The sequence below is a fragment of the Pseudophryne corroboree genome, chromosome 8 (genome assembly GCF_028390025.1).
Source record: "Pseudophryne corroboree isolate aPseCor3 chromosome 8, aPseCor3.hap2, whole genome shotgun sequence".
NCBI lineage: Eukaryota > Metazoa > Chordata > Amphibia > Anura > Myobatrachidae > Pseudophryne > Pseudophryne corroboree.
In genome coordinates, this window is record NC_086451.1 from 492729312 (window position 1) to 492748386 (window position 19075).

Consider the following 19075-nt stretch of genomic DNA (forward strand, 5'->3'; position numbering starts at 1 on the left):
TAGTTCATAATTTTCCCCCTCTATTTTCATTGTAACTTAAACAGGGTTTAAATAACGCTAAATATTTCCCGTCATCTATTAAATAGTTAGATTTCTCAGAGACATTCTGCACCTGAGGTACCTGCTGGGGCCTCCAGATGGCAGATCAGCACTACAAAAGGTCCACAGACAAAAGGTGATCAAAAGTTGGTCGTCATGGTCAAAAGGTTGACAGTGACTAAGGACGACAAGTTGAAAAGGCCGACATGCAAATGGTAGACACATGGTTTTTCTTGATTTTTAGGGTTAGTGTTAGGCACTAGGGCGAGGGTTAGGCTGCCGGAGGGGACGGTTATGGTTATTCACTAGGGCGAGAGTTAGGTTGCCAGAGGGAATGGTTAGGGTTAGTCACCTGGGGGAGGGTTAAAGTTAGGCACTAGGGCGAGGGTTAGGCTGCCGGAGAGGATGGTTAGGGTTAGTCACCCAGGGAGGGTTAGAGTTAGGCACTAGGGCGAGGGTTAGGCTGCCGGAGAGGATGGTTAGGGTCACCCAAGGAGGGTTAAAGTTGGGCACTAGGGCGAAGGTTAGGGTCACCCAGGGAGGGTTAGAGATAGGCATTAGGGTGAAGGTTAGGCTGCCCGAGGTGACGGTTAGTCACCCGGGGGAAGGTTAGAGTTGGGCATTAGGAGGAGCATTAACCTAAGATAAGCAACCTATACAGAAGGGTTTCTGGAGACAGCTGCGGTGAAGCTATATAATATAACAGATTAATCTAATATTTGCTTATTTATAGCAGAATATTAACTAATTTATAGTTTTCATAAATGTATATTTATTAAACTATTTAATAGCGCCTGTAGGGTGATTATTATCTCTATTAGCCTAAAATAACAGAATAAAGCATGTTGACCATGTGCATGTTGGCCTTTTAATAACCCACCCCACTCCTGGATGTGAGCAGCTATGAAGCATTATAGTAGCACTGCGGGAGCCTCCGCCATCAGTCTCTCTCCCTGAGAGCAGCTATGAAGCATTATAGTAGCACTGCGGGAGCCTCCACCATCAGTCTCTCTCCCTGAAAGCAGCTATGAAGCATTATAGTAGCACTGCGGGAGCCTCCGCTATCAGTCTCTCTCCCTGAGAGCAGCTATGAAGCCTTATAGTAGCACTGCGGGAGCCTCCGCTATCAGTCTCTCTCCCTGAAAGCAGCTATGAAGCATTATAGTAGCACTGCGGGAGCCTCCGCTATCAGTCTCTCTCCCTGAAAGCAGCTATGAAGCATTATAGTAGCACTGCGGGAGCCTCCGCTATCAGTCTCTCTCCCTGAAAGCCGCTATAAAGCATTATAGTAGCACTGCGGGAGCCTCCTTTATCAGTCTCTCTCCCTGAGAGCAGCTATGAAGCATTATAGTAGCACTGCGGGAGCCTCCGCTATCAGTCTCTCTCCCTGAAAGCAGCTATGAAGCATTATAGTAGCACTGCGGGAGCCTCCGTTATCAGTCTCTCTCCCTGAGAGGAGCTATGAAGCATTATAGTATCACTGCGGGAGCCTCCGCTATCAGTCTCTCTCCCTGAAAGCAGCTATAAAGCATTAGAGTAGCACTGCGGGAGCCTCCGTTATCAGTCTCTCTCCCTGAGAGGAGCTATGAAGCCCAACAGTAGCACTGCGGGAGCCTCCGCTATCAGTCTCTCTCCCTGAAAGTAGCTATAAAGCATTATAGTAGCACTGCGGGAGCCTCCGTTATCAGTCTCTCTCCCTGAGGGGAGCTATGAAGCATTATAGTAGCACTGCGGGAGCCTCCACTATCAGTCTCTCTCCCTGAGAGGAGCTATGAAGCATTATAGCAGCACTGCGGGAGCCTCCGCTATCAGTCTCTCTCCCTGAGAGCAGCTATAAAGCATTATAGAGTAGCACTGCGGGAGCCTCCGCTATCAGTCTCTCTCCCTGAAAGCAGCTATAAAGCATTATAGTAGCACTTCGGGAGCCTCCGTTATCAGTCTCTCTCCCTGAGAGGAGCTATGAAGCATTATAGCAGCACTGCGGGAGCCTCCGCTATCAGTCTCTCTCCCTGAGAGCAGCTATAAGGCATTATAGTAGCACTGCGGGAGCCTCCACTATCAGTTTCTCTCCCTGAGAGGAGCTATGAAGCATTATAGTAGTACTGCGGGAGCCTCCGCTATCAGTCTCTCTACCTGAGAGCAGCTATAAAGCATTATAGTAGCACTGCGGGAGCCTCCGCTATCAGTCTCTCTCCCTGAGAGGAGCTATGAAGCATTATAGTAGCACTGCGGGAGCCTCCGCTATCAGTCTCTCTCCCTGAGAGCAGCTATAAAGCATTATAGTAGCACTGCGGGAGCCTCCGCTATCAGGTTCTCTCCCTGAGAGCTGCTTCCTTACCTGCCCTTCCATCCGCGTTTCAGGATACAGCTTCCTATTGGGAACAAATCCTCTGTTTACCAGGATGCGGATTCTGTGGAAAGCAGAACACCAATAGATCATACAAAGCTCAATATACTGGATGTTCCGTCCCATTAATCCATGTCAGATACTGCCCATCATCATGACATTACGCGGAGTTATTTCCTATCACCACTAGATGTAGGACAGAACATACCCCAGGTCAGCACAGTGAAAGGGGGTGACCACATGAGCCCCATTCTCTGGGAAGGTTGGCCGGTTGGTCTCCTGATCTGGTTTCTTGGGATTTACCAGTGTGCGAGGTCTGACATAAAGTTCCTTGGAGTGATCGAAGTGACCTCTGACTTTCACAGGATGAAACTCTAATTTCTGAAGTTCTTCTGGCCTTAAAATACAGAGACCATTCCATTGATTAGTAAGTAAGGTAAAACTCACTACAGAGTTAATAGATAAAGGGTATAATATATATTACAAAGCTAAACAACCTAACAGCATAACACTGGACACTTTAAACAAACTAATAATCTATCAAAAAACTTGACGTCAACCTGGAAAACGATTCATTCACAGTTACTATGGCTCACATAATTACATGGTAGCTACAACGGAGATCTCCAGTACATCTATAGAAACAGCCACTGTACAGTATGTGTTTACCAGCAATGGTCCCTGCAGAAGAATAAAATACACCTGGCCCACCGAGTAAATCAGTCCATGAAACGTTCGCCTTAATTAGGGAGCAACACCTCACCAATTTCAAGGGTAGCAGCTAATCTCCAAATTCCAGTTGCAATCCTGACCTGAGAATCTGTGAAGGTAGGGAGAAAATAGGATTTTGGTACTTACCAGGTAAATCCTTTTCTTTGAATCCACAGGGGGCACTGGAGTACTCTTGGGATATGGACGGGGCGTTAGCAGGGACAGGCACATTTAAATATTTAAATTAGTAACTCTCCTTCCCCTCCATACTCCCAAGGTACCTCAGTGTTTTTTTTTACTAAGCCGAACAGAAGCGATAGAGAGGATGAACAATAGAGAATTACATATAACATTATAACATGACGGACAACAAGAAAGTTGACACGACAACAGAAAAACCGTAACATGTCAACAAGTCGGTGAGAATGTGTTACCATAAGATTTACTGAACTTACCACTAGCCAGGTGAAACTGCTCTGGGTGGGCGTCCAGTGCCCCCTGTGGATTCAAAGAAAAGGATTTACCTGGTAAGTACCAAAATCCTATTTTCTTTTTCATCCACTAGGGGTCACTGGAGTACTCTTGGGACGTACCAAAGTTTGCCCCCTTGGGTGGGAGAGCTGTTTGGCACCTGTAACATTAGATGGCCAAAGCTAGATGCTGATGCCGCGAACATATGAAACTTGTAAAAGCGCACAAACGTGTGCACTGATGACCATTTAGCTGCACGGCAAAGCTGCGTCGTAGAAGCTCCATGACCTGCTGCCCATGACGTTCCCACAGAACGTGTGGAATGAGCTGAAACGGATGCAGGCGGTTGTAGACTAGCATGAAGGTAAGCCTGACGTATGGTCAGCTTAATCCATCTAGCCAACCTCTGTTTGGAAGCTGCCCAACCTATCTTGACTGCATCATTGAGAACAATGTATCTGTTTTACATACGGTTGATGTTCGGGCTACATAAACGCGGAGTGCGCGTACCACAATCAAAGTGACTGGAGTTCCTGAACCTTCTGAACCCCCCCCCCCCCCCAGAAACTACAATTGGTTGATTTATATTAAAAGAAGAAGATACTTCCTTTGGGAGAAAAGCAGGAATTGTCCGAAGTTACGCTCTGTCATCAAGAAATACTAGATACGGTGGCTTACATGACAACGCACCCAAATCAGAAACACGCCTTGCTGAAGCTAAGGCTAGGAGAAAAACGGTTAGAAACTTAACATCCACTTGTTGTAAGGGTTCAAAGATTGAAGACTGAACAAAATCTAAAACTAGATTCAAGTCCCATGGAGCTGTAGGTGGTATAAATGGAGGTTGTACTCTGAGGACACCTTGCAGGAAAGTGTGTACTATTGGCAAAAGAGCCAAACGTTTCTGAAAGAAAATTGACAAGGCAGAGACCTTCACCTTTAGTGTAGATAAACGTAGTCTTACATCTAACCCAGTCTGTAAAAATAGCAAAAGACGGGATAACCTGAAAGAAGATGCCAGAAACTTCCAAGCTTCACACCAACTTATATAAGCTTGCCAAATTCTGTGATAATGAGCTGCTGTAATTGGCTTCCTAGCACATAACATGGTTGGTATAACAGAGTCTGCAATGCCCTCTCGTCTTGAGAGCGGTTTCAACAGCCACCCCATCAAATGCAGCCACGCTAATTCGGGGTAAAGGAATGGACCCTGCTGTAGTAGGTCTGGACGTAGTGGAAGCGCCCAGGAATCAACTGCGAGTAGGACGCGGAGGTCCAAGAACCATGCTCTCCGAGGCCAATGAGGCACCACTAGTATGACGGTAGTGGATTCTATTTTGATCCACTCTAGCAACCAAGGAAGCAGCGGAAACGGTGGAAACAGATACACGAGGCTGTACGGCCACGTAATCGTGAGAGCATCCACTGCCACTGCCTTTGGATCTCTTGTTCTGACACATACTGGGGAGTTTGACGATTTTGGCAAGATGCCATTAGATCCACCTGTGGCTATCCCCACCTCTGGGCCAACATCTGGAACACCTCTGATGTAAATCCTCATGGCTGCGATAATCTGCTTCCCAGTTGTACACCTCTGGAAGGAACACTGCCGACAATATCACTTGGTGATGCTCGGCCCAATTCAGGATTCAAGCAACTTCCCGCATGGCCATGCGACTTTGAGTTCCTCCTTGTTTGTTGATGTATGAGACTGCCGTCGTGTTGTCTGACTGGACCTGAACAGTCTGAGACTGGAGTATTTGAACTGCCTGTTGCAGCGCATCATAAATTGCCCCGAGTTCCAGGACATTATTGATCTTTATCGGTCTGACCATAGACCCTGAATTTGACAATGTAGGACCACTGCTCCCCAACCTCTGAGACTTGCGCCCGTCATCAGAATTATCCAATTCCAGACTCCGAACCTTTTTCCTGCAGTGAGATTGTGTATGTGGAGCCACCAGAGCAGCGATACTCTGGCCCTTGGAGACAACCGCACCATCTGATAAATCTGTAGATGAGAACCTGACCACTGTGCGAGAAGATCCAGTTGAAAAGGACGCGAGTGAAATCTTCTGAACTAAAGTGCTTTTGAAAGACGCAACCATCTTTCCTAACAGTCGAATGTACAAATACACAGAGACTGTCCGTGGCTTGAGCACTAACTGTACCAGATGACGAATACTTTGTGCTTTCTGTTCTGGCAGGTAAATCCGTTGATCCACCGTATCCAGAATCATTCCTAGGAAGTGAATTGTTTGACACGGAACCAGGCTTGATTTCTTGAAGGTGACAATCCAACCGTGCTGAACTAGTACGTTAGTAAGGCATGCTGAAGGAGTATTTGTTGAGATGGAGCCTAGATGAGAAGGTCGTTGAAGAACGGAACTATTATCACTCCCAGTGATCTGAGATGAGCAATCATCACAGACATCACCCTTGTGAATACCCGAGGTGCTGAGGAGAGGCCAAAAGGTAATGCTTGAAATTGAAAATGGTTTTATCGTACTGCAAACCTTAAGTACGACTGATGCGGTGGCCAAATTGGAATGTGTAAATATGCATTCTTGAGATCCAGTAAAAAGATGAATTTCTGTGGTTCCAAACCTGCAATCACTGGCCGAAGGGATTCTATGTTGAATCTATAGTAAGTGACGTACTGATTGAGCCCCTTTAGGTTCAAAATTGGCGTGACCGAGCCATCCGGCTTTGGTATTATAAAAAGATTTGAAGAAAAACCTTGACCTTGTTGGTGTACTGGTACCTGCAGAATCTACGAGAGACTGAAAAGCGGTCTGCACAACTGCCTTCTTGTCTGCTGACACAGGCAAATCCGTCTTGAAAAACCGCATCAGTGGTAGACAACCTAACTCTATTTTGTAACTTTTGTATACTAAAATGTGGATCCACCCATCTTTGAATGTCCACGTAATATCCGAGATGGGCTTGCACCCCACAATGCCACTGTTTTGTCAGCTGACTTTATGTCATGACAACGGTTAGTGGTTTGTTGAATACCACGTCCTCTACCACGTCTACTCTGTATGGTTGTTCCTGGAGCACGGCCTCGAAAGGACTGAAGTCTAAAAAGATCTGAACGCTGGTCCAGTGTACTTTCTTTTAGGAACTGGTATGGCAATGGTAGGAACACAGATTGTCCCCTAGTGGCCTGAGAAATCGATGTGTCCAATTAGGGAACAGATAACATAATGCCCGTGTAAGGCAACGCCTGTATTCTTTGCTTGGATTCAACCTCGGCATGCCAAGACCGCAGCCAAAGCGCACGGTTGCTCGCAACTACAGAAGAAGAAAATTCAAGAACTAACTTGTGCGACATTCAGAGATGCCATACTCAAAGACTCTGCCGATCCCCAAAGGTGATTGGCTAGCAGTATAAGCTGGTCTATATGGACTACGCAACTACCGCCGTGGTAACTCAAAGTCTAACTAAAGCAGATGTAAGCAACATCCTGCTGCTGTATAAATGGATTCTAACAAGTTCTTCAGCTTACGCTCCTATGCTCTAAGCGTCGTTACAGCTGGGACTGGAATAGTTTACTGTTCTTTTAAAGTGCTGACACGGAAAAAGCCCTGTGAGGAATTATTCTATTTATGTTATAACCTGTGGGAAAAGGGGGTTAGACAGAAATTGCCTCAGCACAGTAAAGCGTTTATGCGGTTCGTGAATAAGGAAAACACACAGTCATCCATAGCAAATTATACTTCCCCTTATGACAGAGATTCAGCTGCCTCCTTTTGTTTGAGAAATATCAGATCTGGCATTAAATCTGCAGATATGGCTGCTCCGATGGCATTAATCAAAGAGCAGACCTAGCCGGCCCACGGTCTGTCCGTGGAACAGACAACTAACAGCAAAGCATCCATTACATGTGCCATCGTCGGCCAAGGAGGATGAGGCCAGGGGTCCTTGTTGGATGCATAGCGACACCGATTTGCAAAACCCCTGTCACGTAAAACATTATTACAGTAATCACAGACAAGCTGCTGTATGCACCATCATGACATCTCACCACAGACAGGGATACAGTGAAACCCAAGTCCTGTCGATTAAAATAAATAAATAACTAAAGTGTCTATAAGCTAGAAATACACCTCACACTGGTACACACTACTGTATATGTCCTGCACTGAACTCCCCACTAACACCCCTGCCCCCTCCAGTGGCCATGTGTTGATAAAATGGCATCTCACCATGTGGCAATTTTTTTTAATTTTTATTTTTTTTAAATATATGACCATATATAATCGTCTTTTCCGGTGATATAGGCTTAATAGTCTGTGTTGCCCCCCTATGTAGACAGGAACAACCACAAGCACACCAGGACTTCTCCCCTTACTAAAGGAAATTGCTTTTGGTGTCCCCTTTCACCCCGGATTTCCCTTACATGAGCCGCGGTGCTGTCTTGCTGCGTAGGAAGTCTCCTCCCGGCTAGCTGACTGTATGTGCAAGCGGCGGCAGCAGTAGCTAATCGCGGACACTGGCGGTGGCTGGGTCTGTGGAGCGGTGCCGGGCGCAGGCCAGCAGCACTGTTACCCACGCAGCGGCAGCGCTACAGTACAGCCACGAGAGCAGCAGATGATCTGTGGAGCGGTGCCCGGCAGCACTGATTCCACAGCAGCAGCACTACAGTACAGCCACGAGAGCAGCAGATGATCTGTGGAGCGGTGCCCGGCAGCACTGATTCCACAGCAGCAGCACTACAGTACAGCCACGAGAGCAGCAGATGATCTGTGGAGCGGTGCCCGGCAGCACTGATACCACCGCAGCAGCACTACAGTACAGCCACGAGAGCAGCAGATGATCTGTGGAGCGGTGCCCGGCAGCACTGATACCACCACAGCAGCACTACAGTACAGCCACGAGAGCAGCAGATGATCTGTGGAGCGGTGCCCGGCAGCACTGATACCACCGCAGCAGCACTACAGTACAGCCACGAGAGCAGCAGATGATCTGTGGAGCGGTGCCCGGCAGCACTGATACCACCACAGCAGCACTACAGTACAGCCACGAGAGCAGCAGATGATCTGTGGAGTGGTGCCCGGCAGCACTGATACCACCGGAGCAGCACTACAGTACAGCCACGGGAGCAGCAGATGATCTGTGGAGCGGTGCCCGGCAGCACTGATACCACCGGAGCAGCACTACAGTACAGCCACGGGAGCAGCAGATGATCTGTGGAGCGGTGCCCGGCAGCACTGACTCCACCGCAGCAGCACTACAGTACAGCCACGAGAGCAGCAGATGATCTGTGGAGTGGTGCCCGGCAGCACTGATACCACCGGAGCAGCACTACAGTACAGCCACGGGAGCAGCAGATGATCTGTGGAGTGGTGCCCGGCAGCACTGATACCACCGGAGCAGCACTACAGTACAGCCACGGGAGCAGCAGATGATCTGTGGAGTGGTGCCCGGCAGCACTGATTCCACAGCAGCAGCACTACAGTACAGCCACGGGAGCAGCAGATGATCTGTGGAGCGGTGCCCGGCAGCACTGATACCACCACAGCAGCACTACAGTACAGCCACAAGAGCAGCAGATGATCTGTGGAGTGGTGCCCGGCAGCACTGATACCACCGGAGCAGCACTACAGTACAGCCACGGGAGCAGCAGATGATCTGTGGAGCGGTGCCCGGCAGCACTGATTCCACAGCAGCAGCACTACAGTACAGCCACGGGAGCAGCAGATGATCTGTGGAGCGGTGCCCGGCAGCACTGATACCACCACAGCAGCACTACAGTACAGCCACAAGAGCAGCAGATGATCTGTGGAGTGGTGCCCGGCAGCACTGATACCAGCGGAGCAGCACTACAGTACAGCCACGGGAGCAGCAGATGATCTGTGGAGCGGTGCCCGGCAGCACTGATTCCACAGCAGCAGCACTACAGTACAGCCACGGGAGCAGCAGATGATCTGTGGAGCGGTGCCCGGCAGCACTGATACCACCACAGCAGCACTACAGTACAGCCACAAGAGCAGCAGATGATCTGTGGAGTGGTGCCCGGCAGCACTGATACCACCGGAGCAGCACTACAGTACAGCCACGGGAGCAGCAGATGATCTGTGGAGCGGTGCCCGGCAGCACTGATTCCACAGCAGCAGCACTACAGTACAGCCACGGGAGCAGCAGATGATCTGTGGAGCGGTGCCCGGCAGCACTGATTCCACAGCAGCAGCACTACAGTACAGCCACGAGAGCAGCAGATGATCTGTGGAGCGGTGCCCGGCAGCACTGATACCACCACAGCAGCACTACAGTACAGCCACGAGAGCAGCAGATGATCTGTGGAGCGGTGCCCGGCAGCACTGATTCCACAGCAGCAGCACTACAGTACAGCCACGAGAGCAGCAGATGATCTGTGGAGCGGTGCCCGGCAGCACTGATACCACCACAGCAGCACTACAGTACAGCCACGAGAGCAGCAGATGATCTGTGGAGCGGTGCCCGGCAGCACTGACTCCACCGCAGCAGCACTACAGTACAGCCACGGGAGCAGCAGATGATCTGTGGAGCGGTGCCCGGCAGCACTGACTCCACCGCAGCAGCACTACAGTACAGCCACGAGAGCAGCAGATGATCTGTGGAGCGGTGCCCGGCAGCACTGATACCACAGCAGCAGCACTACAGTACAGCCACGAGAGCAGCAGATGATCTGTGGAGCGGTGCCCGGCAGCACTGATTCCACCGCAGCAGCACTACAGTACAGCCACGGGAGCAGCAGATGATCTGTGGAGCGGTGCCCGGCAGCACTGATTCCACCCGCAGCAGCACTACAGTACAGCCACGGGAGCAGCAGATGATCTGTGGAGCGGTGCCCGGCAGCACTGATTCCACCCGCAGCAGCACTACAGTACAGCCACGGGAGCAGCAGATGATCTGTGGAGCGGTGCCCGGCAGCACTGATTCCACCCGCAGCAGCACTACAGTACAGCCGTGGGAGTAGCATGTGATCGCGGACACTGTCGGCGGCTGGGTCTGTGGAGCGGTGCCAGGTGCAGGCCAGCGGGCACTGTTCCCTATGGAACACCACAGTACAGCCGCGGGAGCCCAACAAGATAGCTTCCGCACACACAGATGAGCGGCAACATTATAGTACAGGTGCAGCAGCCAACAAAAACATCATGCTCCCCCGACACAGTGCGGCGGCAGCGAGACAAAGACATATGCGGAGATGCTCCCTACACCCAGAGCGGTGGCAGCGTGAGCTGACTGGCCGCTCAGTACCTGGTGCCTGGTATGGAGGCTGACGGGGCTTCTCTATAAGCTCTGACCTGCTCCTCGTGCAGCCAGTAACACGCTGCTGAAGGTTTATGGCGGGGCTTCTCCACATAAGCGCCAACAAGCCTTGTGCTGGGTAGCAGCACACACAGTCCCGGACCAAAGCTTCTTAATAAGCTGGGAAGGGACCTGTGTCAAGAAAAAAATTGGATTTTAATTACCTACCGGTAAATCCTTTTCTCGTAGTCCGTAGAGGATGCTGGGGTCCACATTAGTACCATGGGGTATATACGGGTCCCTTGGGAGCCATGGGCACTTGAAGAGTTTAATAGTGTGGGCTGGCAAATTGCCATATGACGGCATAGGGAAATTCAGTGAAGACTAATCATGTGATTAGTATGTCATCGGGTGAGGTGGCAATATGCTATAGGACACTCAAATTGGAAAAAGCAAACCCTATTGGCGGACTGCGGCAACCGCCGGTATTTAAGGGTGAACCAGGAAACAATCTGGTTCTGCCTCTGATGAAGCGAACAGCGAAGCGTGCGTCAGGCTAGCTGCGCATGTTAGGTAGTCACCGGAATATGCCTAATTAGATAGAATCAGAAAGCTATCATAGTCGAAAGTGTCATAATCCCTGCTAGTTGCGGGAAGCAGCATTACCAGTTGAAATAATTTACTGTGCATGTGGAAGTTCTGAGAGTGGTGAATTATATCTAACATTGTTCACAAGGCTATATATCAAAGCCTTAATGTGTATAGTACCTGATAATTTAATATATATATGTGTGTCTAGACTAGGAGTTATTTAGCTGAGCGCCTTAACCCCTGCAAACCGTGGGGACTATAGGAATGAAGCAGCAAAATGAGATGCTGATTAACCATCTCACTGCGCAAAAACACGTACTGGGTGTATGAAAACTGTATCAAACTAGTGTCCATAAGGCTGCATAATAAAGCCTAAAAAAAGGTGTATTATTGGACACCTAATAGGTGTATGAGCCTGCATTAGTGAACTGTATCCAATAGTGTCTATAAGGCTGTATAATAAAGCCTAAACACACATACTATTAGCCACGTAGTATCTGTATGAGTCTATATCAGAAATCATTAAACACTGAATGTGTGAAATCTTTCTGAGCAATAAGGAACCACAGACTGTCCAATATCCTTAGGTCCCAGGTGTAATTGTCACTATACACATACTCCAATGGCTCAGCATAATGTTGAAATGAATAATGCATGAACTTATTAACTCACACCCAGATAAGAACGGGGTGAGCTCTAATTATCTCTGTCAATAATACAGAGGAATAAATAACCTGCATGATCTCATACGGATCATTAAACATATATTGGTATATAGGAACTCTGAATGTAAGCATTGTGATACGTAATAAATCATTGACATACCATACTATATTCCCTGACAAGGGATTACGGATTACTCCATTGCCAGCAATCACTTTAGCTTTAAATGAGCCCAAATGACGCTACACTGAAATTGGGATAATGGTGTTTATAATTTGTGGCAATTCAAAGGCTTGATACTGTCTGAGCCTAGTCTCTCTCTAATGCTGCATTCAGATCGCAAATGCCGGATCCTACCCGGTAAGAGAAACGTGTACTTACCGGGTGGGATCCGGCATTTGCGCTCCGTTGCTGGCTTTCCGACCCGGCAATATGCCGTGTCGATACCGGGTTTTCAGTGCGATCTGAAAGGGGTATAAGTGGATACATTTGTATCTCTATGCCCTCATGTTTCTATTGCAGTGGATACAATACGGCTTATGAAACCTAGGAAGACACACAGAGGCTATTGCGATCTCATGACCGTCTGTACAGCACACATAATAAGTTATTACAGTTATATCATTATCATACATAATGACATCTGGTAAACCTGCCTGAATGATTGTATTTCTTAAATCCTGGGAGGGATTGGAAACATTTTGGAAATTTACTCTAGGATTCCCTTCAGTAGTATAAACATAAACTACAGATATACAGGAATTATATATTCCTAATACACTTGACTATAAATTGATCAATTTTGATAATAAGATATGAGTCAATCCGGTGACATCTAGTGCCCAGCATCTCTATTTTTTAATCACGATTTTCTTTCTATTTACACTATTCTATTTTTTTCTTAATATTCGCTGGTTTTACTATATATCATAATAAAAGTTAAATTTTAATATAAAATTGTGCACCACTATAGGGCATTTCGAACCCTTTCTCCTTCCTTCTGTTCCTAGTGTGGGCTGGCACCTCCCTCTATGTCCCTCCTACCAGACTCAGTCTAGAAACTGTGCCCAAGGAGACGGAAAACCAAGCTAACCAGCTTGAACAAATCAGCAATAGTTGAACAACAGTACTTAACCAAACAACAACTGCAGGATAACGAAGGGCTGGGCGGGCGCCCAGCATCCTCTATGGAATACGAGAAAAGGATTTACCGGTAGGTAATTAAAATCCTATTTTCTCTTATGTCCTAGAGTATGCTGGGGTCCACATTAGCACCATGGGGATGTACCAAAGCTCCCAGTACGGGACGGAGAGCGCGGAGGCTCCTGCAGAACCGATTGACCAAACTGAAGGTCATCAGAGGCCAAAGTATCGAACTTGTAGAACTTAGCAAACGTGTTCGACCCTGACCAAGTAGCAGCTCGGCAAAGTTGTAAAGCCGAGACACCCCGGGCAACCGCCCAGGAAGAATCCACTTTACGAGTAGAGTGGGCCTTAATAGATTTTGGACACGGCAAGCCTGCCATAGAATAAGCATGCTGGACAGTACATCTGATCCAGCGAGAAATAGTCTGCTTAGAAGCAGGACACCCAATCTTGTTGGTATCATAAAAGGACAAACAGAGCGTCCGACTTTCTGTGACGAGAAGTTCTCTTCACATAAAACTTCAAAGCCCTTACAATATCCAAGGATTTTGAAGTAATTGAGGAGTCAGTAGCCACTGGCACCACAATAGGTTGGTTGATATGAAAAGCAGACATCCTTCGGAAGAAGTTGCTGACGCATCCTGAGCTCAGCTCTATCGTCCTGAAAAATCAAGTAGGGGCTCTTGCAGGACAATGCCCCCAATTCCGACACACGTCTAGCAGATGCCAATGCCAAAAGTGTGAACGCTTTCCAAGTGAGAAATTTGACTTCAACCTCCTGTAAAGGGTCGAACCAATCCGATTGCAGGAACTGCAGCACCACATTAAGATCCCACGGTGCCGTAGGAGGCACAAAGGGAGGCTGGATGTGCAGAACCCCTTTCAAGAAAGTCTGAACCTCAGGGAGGACAGCCAATTGTTTCTGGAAGAAAATGGACAAGGCCGAAATCTGGACTTTTATGGAGCCCAAACGCAGGCCCACATCCACACCTGCTTGCAGGAAGAGGAGAAACCACCCTAGTTGAAACTACACTGTAGGAAACATCTTGGATTCAGACCAAGACACGTACTTTTTCCAAAGTCGATGGTAATGTTTAGACGTTACTCCTTTCCTAGCCTGTATCAGGGTAGGAATAACTTTGTTTGGAATGCCCTTTTGAGCTAAGATCTGGCGTTCAACCTCCATGCCGTCAAACGCAGCCGCGGTAAGTCTTGATAAGCGAACGGCCCCTGTTGCAGAAGGTCCTCGCGAAGAGGAAGAGGCCTCGGATCTTCCAGCAGTAACTCCAGAAGATCCGCGTACCAATCCCTTCTTGGCCAGTCCGGAGCAATGAGGATCACCTAAACTCTTATTCTTTTTATTAGCTTGAGAATCCTTGGGATGAGTGGAAGTGGAGGGAACAGATACACTGACTGGAACACCCACTGAGTTACCAGTGCGTCCACTGCCACTGCCTGTGGGTCTTTCTTCCTAGAACAGTACCTCCGCAGCTTCTTGTTGAGGTGGGAGGCCATCATGTCTATTTGAGGTATGCCCCAAACACGTCACCTCCGCGAACACCTCTGTGTGGAGGACCCACTCTAATGGATGGAGATCGTGTCTGCTGAGGAAGTCCGCTTCCCAGTTGTCCACTCCCGGAATAAAGATTGCAGACAGTGCCACTGCGTGCTTTTCCTCCCAGAGGAGGATTCGTTACTTCTGACATTGCAGATCTGCTCTTCGTTCCATCTTGTCGGTTTATGTAGGCCACTGTTACATTGTCCGACTGAACTTGAATGGCCTGATCTTTCAGAAGATGTGCCGCTTGTAGAAGACCATTGTACACGGCCCTTAGTTCCAGAATGTTTATCGGAAGGATGGATTCCAGACTTGACCACCTTCCTTGCAAGTTTTCCCCTTGGGTGACTGCACCCCAACCTCTGAGACTTGCATCTGTGGTTAGGAGGATCCAATTCTGAACCCCGAACCTGCGGCCCTCTAGTAGGCGAGAAGTTTGCAGCCACCAGAGGAGCGAGATACTGGCTTTCGGTGACAGACGTATCCTCTGGTGCATGTGAAGAGATCCCGACCATTTGTCCAGGAGATCCAGTTGGAAAGACCGTGCATGAAATCTTCCGTACTGAAGAGCCTCGTAGGAGGCAACCATCTTCCCTAGAAGGCGAATGCACTGATGAACCGATACCCGGGCTGGCTTCAGGACATCCCGGACCATTGTTTGTATCACCAACGCTTTCTCCACTGGCAGAAACACCCTCTGTACTTCCGTGTCAAGGAAAATCCCCAGGAAGGACAGTCTCCTTGTCGGCTCCAAATGAGACTTTGGAAGATTCAGGATCCATCCATGATCCTGGAGTAGTTGAGTTGAGAGAGCAATGCTCATTAACAGCTTTTCCCTGGAAGACGCTTTTATCAGCAGATCGTCCAGAAAAGGAATTATGGGGGTAATTCCAAGTTGATCGCAGCAGGAAATTTTTTAGCAGTTGGGCAAAACCATGTGCACTGCAAGGGGGCAGATATAACATTTGCAGAGAGAGTTAGATTTGGGTGGGTTATTTTGTTTCTGTGCAGGGTAAATACTGGCTGTTTTATTTTTACACTGCAATTTAGATTGCAGATTGAACTCACCACACCCAAATCTATCTCTCTCTGCACATGTTATATCTGCCTCCCCTGCAGTTCACATGGTTTTGGCCAACTGCTAACAAAATTCCTGCTGCGATCAACTTGGAATTACCCCCTATGTTCACACCCTGCTTGCGGAGGAGTAGCATAATCTCTGTCATGACCTTGGTGAACACCCTTGGTGCCGTGGAGTGGCCAAACGGCTGTGCCTGGGACTGATAGTGACAGTCCAGCAGCGTAAATCTTAGATAAGCCTGGTGAGGCAGCCAGATCGGGATGTGGAGGTATGCATCCTTGATATCTAGGGATACTAGAAATTCCCCCTCCTCTAGACCTGAGATCACCGCTCTCAGAGACTCCATCTTGAATTTGAATTCCCTCAAATAAGGGTTCAATGACTTTAGGTTCAATATTGGCCTGACCGAACCATCCGGTTTCAGTAACACAAACAGGTTTGAGTAATAACCCTTGTTTGTTAGGCGAGTTGGAATTGGAACAATGACATTTGACCTTAGTAATTTTTGAATGGCTTCCTGTAGGATAGCACTTTCTGTCAGCAAAGCTGGTAAGCCTGGATTTGAAGAATCTGTGAGGTGGGAGTTCTTGAAACTCCAGTCTGTACCCCTGGGTAACAATATCTTGTACCCAGGGGTCTAGGCATGATGACGCCCAGACATGACTGAAATTTCTGAGTCTTGCTCCCACCTGCCCGATCTCCAGGCTGGGAGGTCCACCATCATGCCGAGGATTTTGAGGAAGCAGAAACAGGTTTCTGTTCCTGGGAACCTGTTGGAGCAGGTTTTCTGGATTTTCCCCGACCTCCCCTAAAGAAAGTGGAAGGGGGTTTGGACTTTTTAACTTTTGTGGTCCGAAAGGACTGCACAGAAGACGTAGGATAAGATTTCCTAGTTGGCGGTGTTGCTGAGGGAAGGAAGGTTAACTTACCCGCAGTTGCCGTGGAGATCCACGCATCTAATGCTTTCCCAAACAGACCCTGACCTGTGAAGGGTAGGTTCTCCACACTTTTCTTGGATTCCGCATCCGCAGACCATTGGCGCAGCCAGAGTTCCCTGCCTGCCGAGACAGCCATGGAAGAAGCCCTCACATTTAGATGTCCAAGGTCCTTCATGGCCTCCACCATGAAACCTGCAGAATCCTGTATGTGACTTAAAACAATTCAATGTCACTTCTATCCATAGAATCCAATTCCCCTAGTAATGTGCCTGACCACTTTACTATGGCTTTAGAAATCCACACACAAGCAATAGTGAGTCTTAAAGCTACGTCAGTAGCAGTGTATAGTGATTTGAGTGTAGTCTCAACTTTACGGTCAGCCGGCTCTTTTAAAGCAGTGGACCCAGGGACAGGTAAAACCACCCTCTTAGACAACCAAGATACAGAGCGTCTATTACCGGTGGGATTTCCCACTTTTTCCTGTCCTCCTCAGGGAAAGGAAAAGCAATGAGAAACCTCTTTGGGATCTGGAATTTTTTCTCTGGGTTTTCCCAGGATTTTTCAAACAATGCGTTTAGTTCCTTAGATGCAGGGAACGTAAGGGAGGATTTCTTAGTGTCAGTAACACCCTGGTACCGCAGAGGTATGCTGGAGTTACGTGGAGGGCAGCGCTCCCTGTCAGCGTCTCTTCTGTGTGATCTCCAGGGAGAAAATGGCACTGGTGAGTGCTGGATCCGCTCTGAGGAGAAGCCTCCTAGGAGCTCCCATAGCTGTGACCGGCTCCTCCGGGCACATTTTCTAAACCAAGTCTGGTAGGAAGGGCATAGAGGGAGAGGCCAGCCCACACTATTAAACTTTTAAAGTGCCCATGGCTCCCAAGGGACCTGTCTATACCCCATGGTACTAATGTGGATCCCAGCATCCTCTAGGATGGGAGAGAAATAAAAATTCTTTAGAAAGAGAAAAATTAAACCTGGAGATCTCTCCGTGTGCCATCCCGGCAAGGCACAAAAAAACACTGAGGTATCGTTCGACAGACTGAATTGGCTATATATGCGTACTGTTTTGGTTAAATTTGGTTTCTCGGCCCAGATTCTGGCGTCAATCTTAGCATTATATACCCTACCGTCAGCTAGAGTCTTTAGTAATGGATTTCTGTCGGACGCCTTCCCAATCACTAATGGTACCCGCCAGGGCTGCCCTCTCTCACCGTTGATATATGCTCTGGGTATTGAACCCCTGGCAGCTAAAATTAGAGCAGATGCTGCATTCCCAGGCCTGACCCATGGCGGACTCTCCCATAAATTGTGCCTCTTTGCCGACGACGTTCTCCTCTTTGTATCTCACCCCTCCTCCTCTCTCCCGAAATTACATTCCATACTACACGACTTCAGTGAGGCATCATACTACAAACTGAATACAACAAAAACCGAAGCCTTGCCGGTCCAATTACCCGATACACTCACGGCCACTTTACGATCTCAATATCCATACAATTGGAAACTCAACTCACTTACATACCTCGGGATTCATATCCCTCCTACCTCCTCGGCTGTGTTCGATTTAAATCTCCCCCCCCTGATACTCACTCTCCAGATCCTGACATCCTCATGGTTGCTGTATGAGATATCCTGGCTGGGACGTTTATCCGCCTTTAAAATGTCCTTACTACCCAAACTCATGTATTTATTTCGCACTATACCTTACTCTTTTCCCAAACCGTACCTCGATAAATGCAAAATAGTTCTGACGAAATACCTATGGAAATCGCACCCCCCAAAACTGGCACACGCTAGAATGATTCTTCCCCGACATAGAGGAGGCCTCGCATTGCCTGACCTAAGTATGTACCAGGAAGCATGTGTGCTTGCCCAATTGAAATCTTGAAACATATCCAATCCCGCTCCCCTCTGGGCCCACATTGAGAAGGTCGGGTGCATAGGATACCCCTTAGCAGATTTGCTATGGACCCCTAAGGTCCTCCGTCCAAATGGTTTGAATGTTCTTCCCTCTACGGCTTCTTCCTTACGAATATGGGATAATTTGATGAGTAAACTTCCTAGCATTACTACCCCTCACACAACCCTTTCACTTAAAGCAGTGAGTAAGTTAATTCCCAACTTACATATCTCTACGTGGACTGCTTGTAATATTCATACCCTTGGAGACTTGTTGGACGGATCTACCCTCCTTACATTTGCCCAATTGCACGATAAATTCTCCCTCCCAAGTGCTGAACTGTTTCACTACTTCCAGATCAGACACTGGTTTCAAAGCCTACCTACAGTACAAA

At 48.2% G+C, this 19075-nt stretch overlaps 1 protein-coding gene across 1 annotated transcript in view; it reads right to left on the minus strand.

Moving 5' to 3' along the window:
* The window catches only part of LOC134949702 (surfeit locus protein 1), a 359947-nt gene that overhangs the window by 251402 nt on the left and 89470 nt on the right, over positions 1–19075 (minus strand). The window contains exons 5-6 of the mRNA XM_063938459.1: positions 2595–2783; positions 2378–2450 (exon numbers count right to left, since the gene is read on the minus strand). Coding sequence (XP_063794529.1) covers positions 2378–2450; positions 2595–2783 — 262 coding nt within the window. The remainder of the gene's footprint in view (positions 1–2377; positions 2451–2594; positions 2784–19075) is intronic.